General features: G+C 39.8%; 1 protein-coding gene across 1 annotated transcript in view; it reads right to left on the minus strand.

The window, feature by feature from the left end:
* Positions 1–21,420, minus strand: part of LOC111237263 (catenin delta-2-like) — a 250,031-nt gene that overhangs the window by 146,849 nt on the left and 81,762 nt on the right. Inside the window, exons 3-6 of the mRNA XM_022766288.1 lie at positions 10,014–10,048; positions 9,521–9,625; positions 5,169–5,341; positions 213–265 (exon numbers count right to left, since the gene is read on the minus strand). Coding sequence (XP_022622009.1) covers positions 213–265; positions 5,169–5,341; positions 9,521–9,625; positions 10,014–10,048 — 366 coding nt within the window. The remainder of the gene's footprint in view (positions 1–212; positions 266–5,168; positions 5,342–9,520; positions 9,626–10,013; positions 10,049–21,420) is intronic.

A 21,420-nucleotide genomic window follows, 5' to 3' on the forward strand; every position in this document is an offset into this window, starting at 1 on the left:
AAATTATTCACACTGCAGGCTCTGAAAACATTCTACCACTAGGAACATTTTTATTCCAATTCTCATACATGTCTATCAGTGTCTCCAAATGTCATCTTTGTGTATCCACAGAACTTCACGCTATGTCAGACTAATTTATTCTAAAGAAAATGCATCTCCATGAAGAGAGACAGAGAAGAGTGGGGGAGAGCAGGAGAGGTGAGTTCTTACCTGACCCTGCCCCAGTTTGTGATTGTTGTTGCTGGGCTGCACGACTAGATGTCACCTGAGGGGATATAGGGGAACACAGAGCAAGTGAGGGAAGATGACGTGACATGACAGGAGAGAGGGATGGTAGGGGAGGGAGAAGTTATGATGAGGGAAAGGGAGATAGAGAGTTAAGAAAAATGGGATAAAAGAGAATAGAGAGTAGTGGCCATCAAAAACTTTTATGCACAATGAGTTCAGTCAAGCCTTTGAGGATCCCAAATGAACCTAGAGCAGCTAATGAAGTCCCCACAGAAAACAGAGGGGTGATTCAAACAGACTCATAGAAGCAGACCATGAAGTCCACAGAGCTCAGCTGACTGAAATAATTTCTAATAAAGCCTTGTTGTACCGCCCACTCAAAATCAATGAAAGGATTACACAATCCATAGTATATTCGTGTCTTAATCTCTATCATCTGTCCTCACATAAACCCCAATATTCACAATTATCTAAAATAACTTAATCTGTCATTTAAATCATCTGTTAAATTGCTCATATTGATTGTGTATGGTAAAATAGTCTATGAATATATGATGTACATCAGCAGTCTACTCTGAGACAAATTTAAACAAGGACAGTGGAAAGAAATTGTCACTGTCCTGATACCTGCAGCTGTAAAAACAAAATTCCTTTCAGACAATAAAAGTAATGTGCCAGTCTGTGAGGCAGAGTTTGAGAAGCTTCCTTTTTTTTTTTTTTTTTTACCTTACATCACATGCTGGTCTATACTAATATATTCTCCTTAGTCTCTAGACACAGTAGGGAGAACATATGCCAGTGCTCCACTGAGCCTCATATACATAGCCTTATGTTGATGTTTAAAGCTGTAAAGGTGATTCAAATATGTGATTACTAGACTGACATGGCTGCAGTTGTGCAAGGTGTACATTATGCAAGCACACAGTCACTGAGTCACCTTGGAGAACTGTCATTACTGCATATACAGCAGTTACACTCAAACCTTCTGTTTCTCAGCATTAAACAAGTTATTCTCATATATAATTTAAAATTTTCTACATTACTTTAATGTCTATCTCCACATGCAGCCATGTTTATAGCCATTCTGAATAGTCTGCTATTCATCTGTCTTAATTTGTATCTAGTAAACCTTATATTATGGCAGAAACAAGCTCAAACACATGTCTATTCACGTATGCATACACACACTTAGAAATACATAATGACAACATATATGTTATCATCCAATAACCAGTGCCTCACAACATGCAAACACACACCCACACACACATAAACAATCTGGAGTTATGTTCAAAGGCTATGTTTGCGCACAACGGTTTCCAGGTGTGAATATTTGCAGCTGTATAATTGTACAGAAATACATTTGGTGAAAAAAAAGCATGCCTGCTCAGCAAACCTTTCCTAGATATATATAGCAACACACACAGGCACACAGTCTCCCATTATGTTCTCAATGGCAGTCTCTGGTTATATTTTCCTGCTTTTGCAGTGAGCCAAAGCGTGTCTGCTAAAGACAACAGGCCTTTGATTCTAGCACTGCTTTGTTTGCACAGGGGTCATGGAAACTGTTATCTTTGCCTGAGTGGATTAGCAGTCTCTTTCTAAAAAAATCTGACACACAGTTTATGGAGGCAAACAAGCAGAAGAATGGAAAATCTGTAAAATGAGAGGCAGGCATGTAATGCAATATAGAGGATATAGTAAGCTATTGTGCTTCCACATATTTTCTGCCATGTTTTTGACACACATTCTGACACCATGTGTCTGTCTATACGTTGTTGTGAATAAGTGGAAGTGCTTGTGAATTCACTCTGTAATTGAGCATTTTCAGACTGCAATAATTAACAGTATAGATGGGACCATGTGTTTAAATGCATCTGTATTCATAGCTTCACCATAATATCCAAGATAATGTATCCTAGCCTTTCATTCCCATGGATTTCTGCACTTAGTTTCATTTTTATATAAATGCTTCATGTGTTTGAGGTGTTAAAAGAGCTTTTTTAATTTTTTTTTCTGCTACCAAACGTGGTTTGTTGAGTTTACAAGACAAGATAATACACCCTCTGAGCACCACTAAGTCTTAAGGGCAGATTAGAGGCTGCAGTGAGTCGATATTGGAAATGATGAGACAGGCCAGGGATAGCAGGTTAGTATGCTAACTTCAGTAGAAGAAAATGCCAGAGACAAAAGTTAACCATTGCCATTGCTTTCCACCTCTGTAGACAGCTGTTGACGAGTAAAAGAATGAAGTTTGATGCTGAACTCACAATGTTTCTTCTAGACTACTAAGTAAACAGCTGTTAATGCAAAAGCTGGCCGGCTGGCTCTATACATTGCGACTTGATCTGTTTGAGTGCACGTAATTAAAGGGTTTTTAGAGAGTGGATTATCAAAACTTTTTATAAAAAGAAAGAGATTCTTAATGGGAGTGTGTGATCCACTATCTTAAACAGTGTTCACCATAAGAAAAATCTATAGTCCTCAGTAGTTGTTCTGGAGCCAAGTGAGAGATCTAAGGCTGATGAGAAGTCACAAAACTGAGTTTAAGAGCCTTTGTTAATTGTTTATATCACTTTACTGTGTTTGACACTGCAGATGTGCTACAGTCATCAAGATGCAAAGTCAGACAAAAATTCACTTCAGACTTCAGACTGATGAAGAGTTGAGTGGTTGAATTAATAGATGAATGGATAGATAAATAGATTGATGGACGGATGGTTTATTCATCGGGTTAATAAATTATGAAAAGTATGATAAATTGTTGGCTGAGTTAACTAATAGACACAAAGCCTGACACACTATGTGAGGGACAGCACTTTCTTGATTGCACGTTTCACAGTTCTGCTTCTTTTCTCCTCCAGTAAAATACTGGGATGTTTGAGGTGCCATGTATCTATGCATTATTAAAGCAGGGCCTCTCAGGGTTATAAATACCCTACAGAGGAGCAGCAACATGCTAGACCTTTCATTTTCTCTCTCACTCTCCCTGAAACAGTCACTTGTGAGAACTTTAAACAAATGCGCTCACATATACACACATGGTCAAAGGAGTGCATATATAAAACGCCTCTATGTGCATATGCACTCGCCTACACCCAGATGCACAAGTCTGCAACCACACAAACAACATGCATGTACTGCACATGCATGCAAGCTGCATCTGCCTATCGAGCAGCACTGGCATGCGTAAAGCTATTCATGGGCAACGAGCCCTGCTGACAACACTGGCCCCATTACACTGACAAGCCAAAAACATCAGAGAGGAGAATACATACACACACACACACACACACACACACACACACACACACACACACATATATACACACACACACACTCATGCTCACATAGACAGAGATGGTGAGCAAAGAGGGAAGGGAAGGAAGAGGGGAGGAGGGAAAAGAGGACAGGAACACTGCGATACAAGAACACGAAATATCACAGCATTCTGACTACAGAAAGAATAAGAACTAATTTTGCCTCATCTGTCCATCCATCTAAGTCTGTCTGTCAGTTTTTCTATCTTTATGACTTTGCCTCCCATATTTGTTATCTAATAAGTGAAGGATTGAAACTAGCTTTCTCTGAAACCAGCTCTGAAATGAGCTTTGGTGTGACTGGAGAGGGGAAAATTAATAAAGGTGTTTACAAAGACAGATATCAGCTCCTTCACCTTTCTCCTTCATGTGCAAAGAAACATACATATACACATAGACTTGCACACACACCTCTGCACACAACAAATGAAAAACTAACACAACACAAAACAAACACCCCTTCACTTCAGAGTTGGAAACCTCACCGAAAAAAAATGTGCAGGTATTTGCAAATATAAAAAAACATATCTGAAAAAAGAAATGAAAAATGATCGAACTTATAATTATTGTTTTAAGATAGAGATCCTCTTTTGATTAAATTCCATCTATCACAAATACAATAATTGCCCCAGACACTAGCGATATTTTTGAATGAAGCACTGCAGCTGCTCACTGATTTAGCAGAAGTGTGGGTGTCTGTTTGAAAGTATGTATGTGTGTGTGTGTGCGTATGTATGGGTGTGTGTATAAACAGTAAATGTATTACCATTTATGTGTTAGGGACATGAAAAACTGATAATAATTGGCTCCTGTAGGCTAGAAAGTAATTTTCTCTCACACTAATTAATATTCAACTTGTCTCTAGCTTTATTTCCCAAGTCTTTAAAAACAAGATATTCACTGAGATATCGCTGTGTGCATTAATAGTCTCCTCTTTTTGGTCTTTGGAAATCTGATTACTCTTTTCCTCCTGAACAGCTTTTAGGAATTTGTCAAACCCTGTCTCTCACCTCCTCCTAAATACAGACAATTTTTGTTACGCTATGGATTACTTGAGAAGCCAGTTGTAGTGCTGGACTTAAAGCACTTGAGTAAAGCCAATGAAATGGGATTCTGTATGAATATGTACTTCTACGCTGATCGGCAGACCCAGCTGCGATGTCGAGCAAATCCACATTCGGTGAGAGCAATGAGAGTCAGAGTTACATGTCGGTGAAGAAGCACTATGCTAGTCAGTGCATGAAAAACAAGGGTAGAGGAAAAAGAAGGGTAATGTTCGTTTCGTTTGTGATGGAAAAATCAGAGCAGGAAGGAATCTGAAAGCAAGTATATGCAGTATATCTAAACACTGTGCTGGTCCTCAAAGGTCTGCATGCCTTCAATGAGCAAAAAGTACAATGCAGTTTTACTTAAACTGTGGAGAACTCACTTCAGGTGAGTTACCTTCACAGTCAAAAGCCTCTGATGTGAATTATTAAAATTCTCTGGTGTGTTTCTAAGAAAAGACACTAAAGTTTATGTGAACGGCCGGTATTAGAATTTTTGTCCAACCATCCTTTTCATCATCATCATCATCCGCACTAATCCTCATTATCATTTATGTACAGCGATATTTCCTACCTGGTTGTAGCTGTGAACAGCTCCTCCAACCTGCCCACTGCGCTGAGGAGTTGCTGCGGAGATGCTGTCGCTAAGGGCGAGGGTCTGGTTGCTATGGTAGCTGGCAGAGTACTGGAGCGAAGCCTCCGGGGTGGAGTTGAGCTGCAAGGAACTCTGGGAAAGAAGAGCCGGTCCTACCGATAGAGACAGGAGTGGTGTATGGTCGGGTGGGAGGTGGGGGTTGCGTTTAGTATGTGTGTGTGAAGAGAGAGAGAGTGAGGAGAGAGAGATTAAGAGTGAGAAGGAGAGGGGGCATGAAGGGGAGAGATTGAGAGGCGAAGAGTGAAATGGGGATGAGAGAGAGAGCAGCAATTTAGAGCAGATAGTGCAGCAGTGCAGCACTCCGTGAGTTGGAGATGGCATACATAATTTATTAGCAGAGGGAAAGAGAAACAGAGGAACAGAGAGAATGGGAGGAGGAGGAGGAGCAGGGAGATGGAGAGGATGGGAGAAGGAGGGCTGAAAATAAGAAAGTACACCTAACAACTTGAAACTTTACCTCCCCTAACATGTTCATTTTTAGCTTGTACTGTCGGCTCAAACAAAACTTCACTTGACCCCTTGTGTGAGATATAAGGAATTAAGTTCTACTGGAAAGAAACATACACTTTACACTGTACACTTTAACAGCCTCAGCACCACTAGTGTTAACGTAGAAAAGGCAAATCTGCTTTAGTCAGTGATGAGTATGGCTGTAATAACAAACAACACACACACAAATGCACACACATAACATAATAACAATCTCAACCCCCCAGTTTAAGGGCTGCATCACTGCCACCACCTGACATCAAATAATAACCCCTTCACTCTGACTCCCATGCTGGGCACATGAAGCTTATATTGGGAATAAGAACATCATAAGATGGTTTTTAAGATGGACTATCTCCTAAACTGTGTGTGGAGTGATGAGGCCCGCTGAATGGAAATCTTACAAACCACTCAGTAGTAAGAGTTGTGTGTGTGTGAGTGGTTATATTGGTTATCTACATATGTGTTTCTATGTGTGGTTTGGATTTATTGAGAGCAGTATGGTCTGTGACCTGTTAACTCAGTAGTTTATACATATTTCATTAAGTTGCTATTTTCACTCAACTCCCTGTCTGAATACAAATTTCAAGTACATAAAACGTATGTAATTAGAGGTCGTAGAGTAAGGAAGCTAAACTAGGATCTCTGTCTTTTCCTTACAAACCCTATTCCAAATGTCTAAATATCATGAATATGTCCTGATAAAGTCTACAGCAAGTGTCTTCCCCAGAGCTCTGTTGGTTTCTTTCCCAAAATAACAAAGACCCCTAATTCTTCCTCCATTTCTAGTTGCTTGCTCTCTCTGTCTCTCTCTCTCTTTCTCTCTCCCTTCCCTTTCTCCCTATGACTCTGTGCGCTGTGAACCAAGACCAACTCTTCTGCTTCTCTTCTTCACAAAAGACTTGTCTTTTCTCATCTCGATTCATTCCTTGGTTTTTATGAATTATTGAACAGCACTTTGTGTTACACAGACTGAGTGGGAGCCCCCAAACTCATCATCACTCAGCCTCGGTGTTTGTTACATTGTGTGTGCTGTGTGACAAAAACTGTATTTGTTTGTTTGAGTGATCATACATGTGACATAAAGTCATTAGTTTGGTTTGAGAAATACTTCAAGTGCATTTAGGAATTAATATGTGTGCATATGTGACACTAAGTATGTACATGTAAGTGCTGTAAGTAATGGAAGTGTGTGTGCTGTTTGTGTATATGTGTGAGAGGGTGAAATTAGAAACATTGTCGCTAGTAGGGCTTTGAGCCTTTTCATGTCTCTGTTGAGTCTCGCAGAGTCTTCATTCTCACATGAAAAATATGAATTTTTCAGCAGCTCAGTAATATTATGAAAGTCATTTTTACTCAGTCTATGAAACACTCACACACACAATCAAACACACACACACACACACGAACACATACAATGGTTTTACCTTGGCTGGTTTTAAAATAGCAGAATACACTAAAGCCCCACAGTAATTGCTTTGTGAAGTGAATTTCATTTCATGACATTAACTTTTTTGAGTTTCTGTGTCTCTGTAAACTTATTTATGTGTATAAATGTTTGTGTAGCTCTGCTGTGACACCTCACCAACTACAGTATCAGCTGAAAGAAAAAAGCCTTTCTGTTTTTGCAGCTTTTCACTGAAGACAGCAACGTGTCACTTTTTTGTGACTTTAACACATAGCTATTTGCAGTGTCCTCTTTTGGGGGAAATACACACACAGACACACACACACACACACACACACACACAGAGCTATACTGAATTTATCTGCACCCACACATAGTGATGCTTTTGGTAGAAGCCCATTAGCAAAACGGGAAAAACTGCTGGTGATGGAGCACCCACAATAAGAGTGCTCATAATGAAAGTGCCATCTACTGGTTTTGGACTCACATAAAGCAGGAGGGTAAGGGACTCAGGCACTTACTACAAATAAAATAAAAATCAAATGATCTGACATGTCTTTCCATTGTTCTGCATGTGCTTCATATGTAACCTGCTTCATATAAATACAAATAGTAGTTTTGAGGGGAATATTCCAAACTAGCTTTCTATGTTTTTTTTTCTATCGTACATACACAACTCAAGACTTATAAGTCTCGTATAAGCTGGTGTAACTGTGTGTGTGTGTGTGTGTGTGTGTGTGTGTGTGTGTGTGTGTGTGTGTGTGTGTGTGTGTGTGTGTGTGTGTGTGTGAGTGTGTGCATACACACATATTACATTGGTGCTCCACAAAGGCCAGCCCATTCTCATAGTACCAGAAATTATACATGGTAAAGCTTATGGTATGTGAGTAAACTCCTCACGTAGAAATGCAGTGAGCAACACGTCTTAAAATGCCATCCATTTAAGCAATATCAACTATCAAAAAGGTCAGCAGACAATAAGTGAAATGGGAATGCAGTGTTCCAAAACCAATGACCCGAAAAGAAAATGCCAAGCACATTTAGCGAGACCTCCCACATAGTCCGCCTCTCGATCATTGTTTGAATTAGTTTATAAGAATCTAAGGCTCACGAGATGGAAAAGCAGCTTGAAACTGAGCAGTTGTTGGTACTAGTCTAGGAAGACCATGGTGTGTTTGTCTGTTGTGTGTTTGTGTGCACATCAAAAGAGCAATGACATTTTTATCTGCTCATAGAAAAATACTTCTAGGTGAATTAGGCCTTAAAATGCTTCATTTTGGAGTGAGTTGTGTTTATTAAATGACTTTGTTAAACTTTCAGTGACAAACTACAGAATGCATTTCTGTAATATTTTGTGTGTGAGGAATAATTATATTATTATTTATTATTATAATAATTATCCAACTATTTACGTAATGTCTAATCTAGAACAAAATCCTCCCTCGACTCAACTTGATTACTTTAAGAAGAAATCTGAGAACTTAACAAAGGGAATTGCTGCACTTAGGCCAGATATCTAATGGCCTAATGGACTAAAACGAGTACATTTTCACCTTCTCTTTGAGCAGAACAAAAATAATTACCAAACAACACTACTATTGTATTTAAACCAATGACAAGTATGGTTTTTATTAGGATTGCCTGGATATTCTTCCCCCCTTTTTTTTAAAGAGTCACTCTGTGCAGTAAAATTAAAAATTATATTCATATTCCTTTTGAAGCAGTAACAGGTTTGTTTACACTTTGTGAAGTACCTACTACAGTTAAGCAGGCCTTGATTCTGATCTGCCATGTGTTAACAAAGAGCTGAAGATGAGAAAATGGGAATAAACTAAGTAAAATAAATGTGGTTTGAACCTTCATGCTGTTAGTCTGAAATTGAATTTTGTTTGTTTAGCAGTTCTGCTTTGCTCTGAGTCAGGTCTCAAAATGAATTGAAATAATTGGAATTTAAATTGACACTGTCATGTCATGACATTAACTTTTTTGAGTTTCTGTGTCTCTTGGAGCCTTTCACTTGAGACAACAACATGTCACTTTTCTGTTATTTAACAAATAGCTACTATTTATTTAGCAAATAGCTGCTCTCTTTTGGGGGACACACACACACACACACACACACACACACACACACACACACACACACACACACACACACACACACACACACAAACACACTGAGAGCTATACTGAATTTATCTGCACCCACACATAGTGATGCTTTTGGTAGAAGCCCATTAACCCAGCCCATAAAACAGCTGGGTATGGAGCACCCACAATAAGAGTGCTCACAATGAAAGTGCCATCTATTTGGATTCAGATAAAGCAGGAGGGACAGGGACTCTTCAGGAATGATGTTGATAAGTACACTTACGTTCTCCACTGTCAAGTATTCCAGATTCCTGAAGGGAGCGAATGCAGGAATCCACCAACTCCAAACCTGTGGTCAACTCGTCCTCAATATCCTTTTGTCCGTCCGCTGTGAAAGAAGAAAGAGGATGAGAGACAGAGGAAGACGGAGGTCAGAAAACAAGGAAAGGAGGCAGAGAGATGAATGAGATCTCTCTGGACTGTAACTGCAATTCTCTACTCCCACAGTCCATAAAACTTGCCAAGTTATGTCTTAGTTATGAGCTGAAGGACAGATTATATGCTGGAAAGTCTTGCCCAGCTGCTTGACTGGAAGTGTGTGTATGTAAATTTGTGAATTTGTCTGTATATATTAATGTATGTAAGGTATGCATGTAACCTTTAAAAACTTTAAAAAACAGTTATGAAAAGGTTTCTTTTGTCAATTCATGCAACTATGCCTTTACATGGTTGAGCATTATGTACATGTTTGTACAAGTGTTCATGGCAAACTTTACCTTGAGCGTTCCAACGAAACTGCTCATCTGTTGAACTGCAAAAGAAGGATGTTGTAAATGATAAGAATAATGTGGGGAATAACAACAACATACTAGAAAGTTGTAGAATAGCAGCCACATTTGAAATCAACAGCAACTTACAATAAAGCTTCCAAAATGCTTTACAAAACATGAGGAAAAGTAAAATATATTCAACAGAAAATGAAATCTTGGAATGGAGAAATGATTCAGTCACCTTTGAATTCTTATTTATAGAGGAAGACATTCAGCTGCCACCTTGAACTCACAATTAATTTGCAATGAATGGAAAGTCAAATGTCCAGTTTCTGTATTTTAATATTTACTGCACTGAAAGAAACTGCCAATGAGCTACATTTCGTTTATGCTCTATTCTGCTTAAGAATGAAAAACAAACAAACAAAATAATGCGAACAAAAGTAAAACTTCTAAATGTAACTTCAGGCAAATTACTTACAAAACTGCAGCATTTTACAAAATGCAGTCCTGAGCACTCAGGTAACAGTCTTTTTTTAATTCTAGAATGGATAGTATTGTTGACAGGTACACAACTACATGTGCATTCATGCTTGTGGACACACACAAACAAGACTTCTTTTCCATTCTCTTGATCACTCTCAATTGATCAGTGATTGATGGGGGGTGAAAAAAGAGAAAAAGACAAAGAGAGGCAGAAGGAAACAGACAGAGAAAGTTAAGGACGAGTACGCCAGCTGTGTGATCGATACAGACACGGACAGACTAACTGATACATATAGACCCTTTCATCTGACTTCATCTACACCATTAAACTGGCTGTCTGGACTACTTGGCTTGTTTCTGCATTTCTCCTATTAAGACTGCTTGGTATTCCACATACCCGACTTTCTAATTGAATTTCTGTCACAGTGTGTGCATGTGTGCCCTGGGTGTCATCATACAATTTGTGTCTAAAGTGCTTGTGTGCCCTCATGTGTGTACAAGTTTGCAGAGGTATATGAGAATGAGTGAATACATTTACATGTGTTTATCTGTCTATATGTCTGGTTGGCTAAGATGGTATTGGTCTTTCAAAGATGGATATTTTCTAAATAGCTTTCATTTGACTGGTTGAATCAGATTTTAAAGACTAATGCCTATTGTAATACACAATGTATTGTAACACATACAGTGATGAATACTTTTGCCGTGGAACCAGACAAGGGGATAGGCCATTTAGGTCAGCATGATTAAAGAGCAAGGAAATGAGAAATGAAAATTTGTTATTTTTAAGTTTGTTAACTTTGTGACTTGAACATTGAACCTAATTGAATGATGTTTTTTTGTTCAATTAACTTCTGATATCAGTCAGCATGTTAGACAATTTGGCTTCTGTCCTTGTGGAACCTCAGCACCTATGCTGCTGACAGTCAGCTGCTTCTAAAGCGTGACGACCATACCAGAGGTGAGAATTCACGTGGACTGAACAGATGGATGCTTCACTAGTGCTTACGAGCCGCTCAAGTTTCACTCCTGGTATAAATTATTGAATTAGTCTGCAGACAATGGCACACCAAAACCAGGGTCCAAACCAAGCCACAACCATCTCTAACCTAAATATATCAGTTTGATTAGAGGAAGTTGTTGAAAGCATTACAGAACCTATTGAATCATAGGGTTGATTTTTAATTTATGTTTCACCTAATACACATGAACACCAACGGTTTAGCATTAAAATGACAGCAAATGTGAACTGTAAGGCTGTGACAGAAGATAGTTGGGACAGGGATGGTTGGTGAAAGAAAGAAAAAAAGAAAGAAAGAAAGAAAGAAAGAAAGAAATAACTACTTCTACCAAATAGTTCCAGGAGTCAATGTTAACTTGTAATGTTAACGTTAGGCCTATAGTCAATAGTTTTGTGTTGCCCAAGTTTTTGTCTGCATCTGCATGATTTCTGCCTATTTTGCCTTAGGATGCAGCTTGTCCTGCATTTCTTTTCAGTTGAAAGTAATTGTTATGTAACTGCTAATCACTGCTAATCACACTAAAGAATGAGCATAAATGCAGCATGAATGCAGGAAAAGTCAGATCAGTTACAAATTAACTCAGCAGAAATTTAATCCCCTAATCACCAAATCACAGCAATGTGGGAGAAAAGGTTGAACTTGAAGTAACTATGGACTATATATATATATATATATATATATTGGCACCGCTTAGTGACCTAATTTGCTGATTGGTCCATGCTATATGTACCTGTTTGTAATGAGGGGACTAAATTCAAATGGACACTGTTTAAACTTAACAATTACTCTCCAGCTTGGAATGACTGATGTATGTAAAGGTCAGCTGAAATAAAAAAAAAAAGCTTTGCAGCTTGCTGGACTAATGAAACACCATCATTATGGGGGCAGCAACAGACGGAAGGTCAGAAATGTGGGATTGTGACCAAAAGGTCTTTGGCTCAAATGCTTGGACAAGCAGGGAAATTTTAAATAAATTACTCCCAAGTTGCCCTAAAGTGGTGAATGTTAAAAAAATTTGACTGCACAGAGTAGCTTCCTTTTGTGAATTCCTTTAACTGTCTGAATATGAATTAGGATTACACTCTGCAAAGCTTTGCTTGACAGACGAAGGTTAAAATATATACTCATGAATCTGACCATTACTTTTCTGCTTTGCTGCTAGTATAGTAAGTTCTATGCCATGGGCCCTGTCATGGTCCCTCAATTATAGATAATGTTTGATATTGGTTAGTTTTTTTGGTTCAGTTATGCCTTTTGATTCCAGTTTTTATTTAGCTATGGTTCTGATTCTTCATCTGCGTCATCTTCTGTTTTACACTTGCTCGGCACACTAGCAGCTGATTCTGGGACAGATTTACTTGAGGAAGTTGAGAAGGAGAAAATTGCAGAAAATACGTCATTGTGTCAGATGGACTCTGGATTTGCTGTATCTCTAATGTCTCTTGCCACAATGGCATGCGCATGCACATACACACACACACACACACACACACACACACACACACACACACACACACACAAAAAAGACACTATGCGAGAATGAAAACAAAGTGATGGGAGAACTGTTTGCCTTCATGTGCCTGAAGGAAAGCCAACAGGCTAACAGTAGTAAGCATTGTGTCACTGTGTTAAAGTGTAGTTTGTTAGAAAGAGAGAGAGAGAGAGAGAGAGGCAAGACAGAGAAAGAAAAATTTGCATGAGACACTCAGAGAGCTGGTACACAGGAAAGAGCGATTTAATAAGCATTATTCCACAACACTGCACACTCTTGCCTGCAATGCCACAACACTACACCCAGCGAGGCAGCGTGTCTCTTTTAACAGTGAGCCTGTATTAGAGAGACATTTTAAATTCACTACTCCACTCTTAACCGCCACACAGTTTAAATCAACAGACAGCGTCCTCTACTGTTCCCAGTGAAATCCACATGTATGCATACCCACACACTCTACTTAGCATTCACAAAGCTTGGGAGAAAAATATAGTCTGCTCCTTTAGTCCTAATTTGTGCATAGGGATGTGTGTTTATTTCTCATGGGAATATAAAGACTGAGGGACTTAAAGTATAACCCAGGAATCCCAGCAGCCACATCCTTCATGAGTTATTAGGCCACAGCATGGAGAGCATTACTCTGAGAGAGTTACACACTGTCACACAAGGTTCTGCTCAAATCCTCCAGCTGCCTCCTTTCACAGATAGTAGCACTTAAGAACACTTGCCTGCCCTGATAAGGCTGTCAGCGGGAAAGTGAGCATGTGTATGTATACTCAGCAAGCAAACACACATGCACACATCCACAGTTTGTTCTCACATAAGACAGAAGATCCACACAAACATATACTTTATGGGTAATGCATTCAGCAGCAAATACTGCACAGAGCTAATTTTAATTATGTCTTGGTTACTTCTGTGCACACACAGACACACTTACATACATACACACACACACACACACACACACACACACACACACACACACACACACACACACACACTCATACACACACACACACACACACACACACACACACACACACACACACACACACACACACACACACACACACACCTTACCCTAACCTTAACAAAAAAATGCACCAACCCTAACATTCAATAAATGAATTGCTCAGGTACTTGTGGTTCATTGGTTCATGCTTTTTTATATCATATTTTTTTGTTTTTATACACACTTAATATTATTACTGGTATTTTTTTTAATTCCGTCTGATCTACAAAAAGGACAAATAAACAAAGAAATAATTTACGAATGTGCTGAAGATTCAGCGCACAACTTTCTATTGTATATGACTCTTGTTTTAACTAAGAACTTATGTTTTAATGTCTGTCTTCGTCATCTAGGATCTGGAAATATCAGAGTTGGCATCTTGGTTGTAGCTCAGTTATGAAATGCAATGCACTTTGGAGCGTCTCTCCTGACATGCTGCTGACAGTGCTGTCACTCAGACAGTGGGGCTGAAAGTATGGGATTAGTCAACAGAAATGAGTCATGCTGCCCTGCTTGTCCAGTGCTCTGCTTCCCTCCATTTCTATTTCATTCATTTCATTTATGGTTGGTTCTGTGGTTCAGTCATTTTACAAAAAGACCTGGTTTGTTAAGTTAACAGGTGCCATACAGTATATGTAGCTGCCTATGTGCACAGATATTCAGATACATTCACATCAACACAGATACACAGATACAAGGTGTCAAATTCTCAAAACACTGAACCAAAAGCACTTTATGTCTTCGATAATTGCTATCCTGTTGAGTTGGAGAGAGGAATAAATGGATGGCTTGGTGTGCAGAACTGGCCTATTTCATTATTACCAGCATTAAAACAGAAGCCTAATAGACCATAATCCCTTGTGTGACGTTTACTTAATGCTTTATCAAGAAGTAGTTATAAACACATCTTGGCTTCCTGAAATCTTGCTATATTTACAGGCATAAATCCACATTTCATTATTTGTGTGTTTTGACTGTGGGCCAAGGGATCGACTAATTTCAATTTCCAGCAATTACCTCGCAAGTATAAGTTAGTTAGGAAGGAATTTAACAGAAAATGACTATGAGCTTGCATAAATTACTACAGCACACAATGAATGAAACAGAACTCCTTCAGTTTAACAATTTTCAGTTTGAAAATTGTTAAAGTTTTTGATCTGACCCTTGGACACTGAAAGAGCAATACAGACACTGGACCGATTTTCATTATGATAATCATGGTTTTTCCTGCATAGAGAATTATGAGGCAGCTGCAGGAGGGCGACATGACATTTGCCGCCCTCCTGCTCTCAATAAAACTCTGACAGGTGTCTTCATGAAAACACTATTTTTGAACAAGTGTTTCACTTGGTGGATTTCTGTCATTTGTAATTTCAATTGGGGCATTATTTTTATATAATTGAGGCGCTGTATCATAATCAGCACAGTGCACTGGGAAAGGCAAAGAGGAAGAAAAGAGCTGTAACTTTCCTCCAAAGAGGATCTGTTTATTCCCCACAGCAAGGGTGTGTCAGGCACTTGTGTATTTCAGATATTATTAGATAAAGACAACAACAACAACAAACTACAATTACTGCCTCGTGGTTGTATGCCTCCACCCACCAGCCAAGTTGCAGGAAATATGGTCACAATCTCTCCTTCCTCAGTGTTGAATGATGGCCAGAAGTGTTTTTGCAGAACATTATGTTGTCACATTGAAGTTGCCTTTGACCATTTGGGTATAAAATGTCATCATTTTATCATTATATACAATTTGACATTTGTGTTTCATAATCGTTATGACTAAAAATTTGTTTTGAGAAGTCACCATGACCTTGACTTTTGACCTTTGACCACCAAAATCTAATCAGTTTATACTTGAGTACAAGTGAGCGTGTGTACCAAATTTGAAAATATTCCCTCAAGGAGTTACTGAGATATCACATGCATGAGAATTGGATGTCACATGGACATAAAACCTGAGAAAATAATGCCTCTGGCCCTGGCTGTCTCTTGCACGGAGGCATAAAAAAGAATTTGTCACAGTAAACACATTGGGGCATTATTTGCCTTTCCTCACTGTAAAATAATCAGACAGAATTTTGGAAGAATGTCAAAACCATAAACCAAATGTAACAAAAAAGAAAAAAACAAGAAAAATATTTTCATTCTTGATTGATCTGTTGAATATTTTTTCAATTAATCATTTCATTTAGTCTTTAAAATGCCATGACATTGTGAAAGATGGACAAGGCAACATCACCTAAATTGTTATATTAGTACAGTCCTTTCGGATTCACTAGAACTCCTGAAATAAATAAAAATGAATGTCATCAAAATAATGATTTAATATGTCATAATCACATCAAAATCCTGCACATTGTGGCTTTGGGGTTGGAAATACAGTATGTGTCCACATGACCATCAAGAATAAATCAGAGGTAGAAAATGAAATGGTGCTACTTGATCTCCATGATGATAATCATTAATTTCTTCCTGCATAGAGGTCTGATGTCAAGGTCAGCTACAACACACCTGGGACCTGGGAGGTATTCATTGTCTTGTTCAGGGACAGCTGAACAAGCAGGATAGGTGGCCTTGGATATGGCAGCATGAGCACAGGTTCTTCAGCTGAGGGGTGCCCGTGTAAAATGTCAGTTTTCAGAATAACTGCCGTTCATTGGGGTCATTACAAAGAAGTCCAGTCTATTTCATTGGCAATTTTCATTACACTATACATAAACCTACAGTACTAATTAGCTTGGAATGACTTTCAATTATTGAATGTCCCACCTAAAACATTTATGTAACCGTGTGGCCATTTGATCAAAAGTTAGAGAAAATATGTCAGGAGGCTTAGAGAACATGATCAAATGTTTCTTTCACTGCTAAATTGAGTTGTGAAAAACAGACTAGTTCACTTTCCTCCTGTTGCATTTAGATAAATCCTCAAAATCACTAAGACCACTAAAACATGAATTGTTTCACACCAAGCAGGTTAAGCAGCTTAATTTGTCGATTACTGTAACAGTTGTGCACATGTTCAATGGCATGTGTCTTCAATAGATTATTTATACATCACAGAGGTAAGACTTGAATTTGTAATCTGTAAATCCCAAAAGATTTACAGAGCAAAAGGACACTCAGGCACATTCAAGCATTTGGATGCAAACACATTTGTATCTGCACGTTGGTTGAAAAATTATTAACAATATCAGCATTCAGTTTTCAAATTAAAAAAAAAATGTTTTTCAATATTGTTGCCTGATGCATGACAGAGTTCCTCCTCAAGAATGCATACATCGATACCTCTGTGCAGAAGGGGGGCGTCCTGAAGATGCCAGGATGCATTGAGCACACTGGCGTCCGGGAGGCACTGGAAGGCAAAGGAGATCTGGCAGTCCTGTGGCTTGACCTCACCAATGCCAACCGGTCAAACCCACACAAGCTGGTTGAAACATTGCTCAAACGACACCATGTCCCAGGTAATATCAGGGACCTCATTCTGAGCTACTACAGCTGCTTCAGTTTGAGAATCACCTCTTGAACAACATCATCTGCGCTGCAACAGCTGGAGAAGGGCTGGTCTCAATGATATTGTTATTGCCTTGGCCATGAACATGCTGGTAAAGTCTGCAGAGGTGGAGTGCAGAGGCCCACTCACCAAGTCAGGTGTGCTCCAACCCCCCCCCATCAAAGCGTTTATGGACGATTTTACTGTGACTACAACATCTGTACCGGGCTGCAGATGGATCCTTTAAGGCCTGGAGCGTCTCATCAACCCAGCCCAGATGGAGTTCAAGCCATCAAAGTCCCAGTCGCTGGTTGTGAGGAAGGGAAAGGTTACAGACAAGCTCTGATTCTTGCTAGGAGGCGTCCAGATTCCATCAGTCGGAGAGAAGCCAGTCAAGAATTTTGGCAAGGACTTCAACTGCACCCTGAGGAACACTGTAGCAATCCGTGCAACCAGCAGCGAGTGGGAAACCTGGCTCACAGCAGTGGATAAAACAGGACTGCCAGGCAAATTTAAAGCTGGGATACATCAAAGCATGCTTCCACGACTTCTCTGGCCCTTGCTGGTATATGTTGTCCCTCTGACCACCGTGGAGGGCTTCTAGACGAAGATTAGACACTTCCTGCACAGGTGGTTGGACCTACCACGAAGCCTCAGCAGCATCGCCTTGTACGGGATGAAGAACACGCTTCAACTTCCCTTCAGCAGTCTGACCGAGGAGTTTATGGTTACCCGGGCAAGAGAGGTGCTGCTGTACAGAGACTCAAATGACAGCAAAGTCTCCACGGCAGGCATAGAAGTAAGATCATACAGGAAGTGGACGGCACATGAGGCAGTTGGCCAAGCTAAATCAAGCTGAGCAGTGGCATCAGGACGGGGAGGCCTTGGCAGCAATCAAAGACCTCATTAAAACAAGGTTCAGGTCCAGGGGAAGGAACGACACCACATGGTCAAGGAAGAGGTCCGTGCATGGGTGGAGGAAGCCTGCTCCAGCAGGATTGTAGGAATATGGCAGCAGAGGGCATGAACTCAATGGGAGAAGACCTTGGACCATAAGATCACTTGGTCAGAGCTCTGGAAGGCTGAACCTTGCAAGATAAGATTCCTTATCCAGTCGGTCTATGATGTCCTCCCCAACCCTTCCAACCTCTTCTGCTGGGGCCTGGCAGATACTCCAGCATGCCCACTGTGCCAGGGTAGAGGCACGCTGGAGCACATCTTAAGCAGTTGCCCAAAAGCCCTTGGAGAGGGACCCTATAGCTGGTGCCACCACCAGGTGCTGATAACCACAGCAGAGATTGTCAGTGCGGGGATGTCCATCAGCAGGCAACAGCAACCATCAAGGCACACCATCATCTTTGTCAAAGCTGGGGAGAAGCCACAATAGCCCAAGTGAAGCCAGGGGGCTTCTGGCATCAGTATGCATTGCAGTGGCCACGCTTAGGCCAGACACGGTTCTGGTGTCAGAGACAACGAAGCAAATGGTCCTGCTGGAGTTGACCATCCCCTGGGAAGACCAAATGGAGGAGGACTTTGAGAGGAAGAGGGCCAAGTATGAGGAAGGCGAATGCCGAAGCAGGGGCTGGGGGACCCAATGCAACCTCATCGAGGTCGGATGCAGAGGCTTTGCAGGCCAGTCACTCTACAGAACTCTCAAAATGTTGTGTGTCAAGGGACTGCACAGCAGGAAAGCCATCAAGAACATAACTGATGCCGCAGAGAAGGCATCAAGATGACTATGGATCAAACGGGGCTATCCATGAAACAAACAAGCTACTTAGACACATGTTGGGGCCTGATCACCCCCAGCTGGGTCGCCTGGGTGAGGGTGTCTGATGTTGACCCGAAACAACCGATGACCCCAATTTACATCACTGATGATGTGTCTAAGTTGTATCGAGAGATGTATGTTAAAACCTCAAAGATATATGGGAAAACTGATTTAAAAATCATGTGTGATGATATTGATATTAAAATATCTTTATTTTTATTTATAAAAATCATTTATTATTTATTTATAAAAATATTTATCCACCCTGAAAAAAAAAAAATTAACCTTACACTCAATATACTAGCAATAAATTCTCCTCTCTCATCTATTACAGGTTCACTCTGTAAACAGCTCGACTGATGGATCACTTCAGTACTGACAAACTGGGCAATGCAAGAGGCTGCACATACATATTTATATCAGAATCCATACGATGTATTATTATAGTCATTTAACATACAAAGGCTACTGACAGGGTACTAAGTAGGTAATTTTAATGAAAAATCAAAAATCAAAAGCAATCATCAGAGCTTACCATAAACCTAAGTGATGGATACACATCTTTCTTATATAATTGAGAGTGCTGAGAGGCATCATCATCTAATTTGCACTTGCTTAACACTTATTGGTGAAATCTTTCCAGTAGGTTTCATCCAAATGTTCACACGCAATCAACCAAGAATCTTCATCTTCACATGGATGCATGCATGCACGCATTGGACCAATTGACAGCATTGCTCAATATGTGAATATCTTCAAATATGGACTCGAGCAGTGGTTCTCAAACTTTTTACACCAAGTACCACCTCAGAAAATACTTGGCTCTCCAAGTACCACCATAATGACCAACACTATACAGTAGCGTAGTAGGCCTAAGCATTCATCAAAAACAAGGCAGAGGTTTTATTCCTAAAGAAGTATATTTAATATTGTCAGCCAGTGTAACATTTTACACAGTTTGAACAGTAACACTGCGCTTAAATATAGGAAAATAAAAAAAACTGTTTTTAAATAATGATTCAATTAAAATATATTGCACATAAAAGTAAAATAAGCATTGTACTTAAATAAATGTAAAAAAACAAAAAACAGTTCTTAAAGATTAAATAAAACTGTACTGTATTTGATAAAAAAAAATCAAAACAGGCTGTCTAAACTTCACACACTGCTGTATGGCTACTTTCTGAAACAGAAACACACACAAACACAGAGGAAGAACAATAAGATTAAGAATAAAGCAAACGTGAGGAAGAGCATTAAGATTAACAGCTGTCCTTAAACATACACAGACTATTGATGACACCTTACATGAGCTTAATGTGATGGGGGTGCGTGCCTCTGTGAACACAGTCCTGCAATGTCTGGGTCAATGGAGGTCAGCTTCAGTCTCAGGTTTGGCTCAGCATCCACCCTGCTTCTGTACTTTGTTTTTATGACAACAAGTGAAGAGAAACCTTTCTCGCATAGATAGGTGGTTGCAAAGGGAAGGAGAAAGCGCACGGCCTTGTCAGAAAGCACAGGGTATTCACTGTACTGCTTCATCCAAAAGTCCAACAAAGTGTGCTTTCTGAACGATGCCTTCAGTGTTTCGTCACAAGACAGCTATTATTAAACTCTCCTGCTCAACAACAGTTAAATGCATTGAGGCCACGTGAGAGGTGTCGATGTTGAAAGGGTTTCTCATCCAGCTGCTAGCTTGAGCTTCAGGCATCACTGGGAAATAATTGTGGAACTGTTGTCTGAGTGATGTGAGGTGTGCAGCGATGTTCTCCCTGACTCCATCATCAAGCATCAGGTCATTATCAGACAGAAAACTCTCCAAAGCAGGGAAAGCTGAAACATCACCTGTCTTGACTTTGATTTCAAATAACTCCAACTTTTTCAGCAGTGCATTAATTTTGTCCTGCACATCAAAAACATTAATGGAGAGTCCCTGCAGTCCCAAATTCAGTTTGTTTAAACGTGAAAAAATGTCAGACACGTATGCCAGCCGACTGAGCCACACAGCATCCGCAAAAATGTCTGACAAGGGGAAATTTGTGTCCTGCAAGAACATCTGGACCTCTCTGTGCAATTCGAAAAGCCTCGAAAGCACCTTTCCTCTTGAAAGCCACCTTACTTCAGTATGAAGCAA

The sequence above is a fragment of the Seriola dumerili genome, unplaced genomic scaffold (genome assembly GCF_002260705.1).
Source record: "Seriola dumerili isolate Sdu_G_001 unplaced genomic scaffold, Sdu_1.0 BDQW01000822.1, whole genome shotgun sequence".
Taxonomy (NCBI): domain Eukaryota; kingdom Metazoa; phylum Chordata; class Actinopteri; order Carangiformes; family Carangidae; genus Seriola; species Seriola dumerili.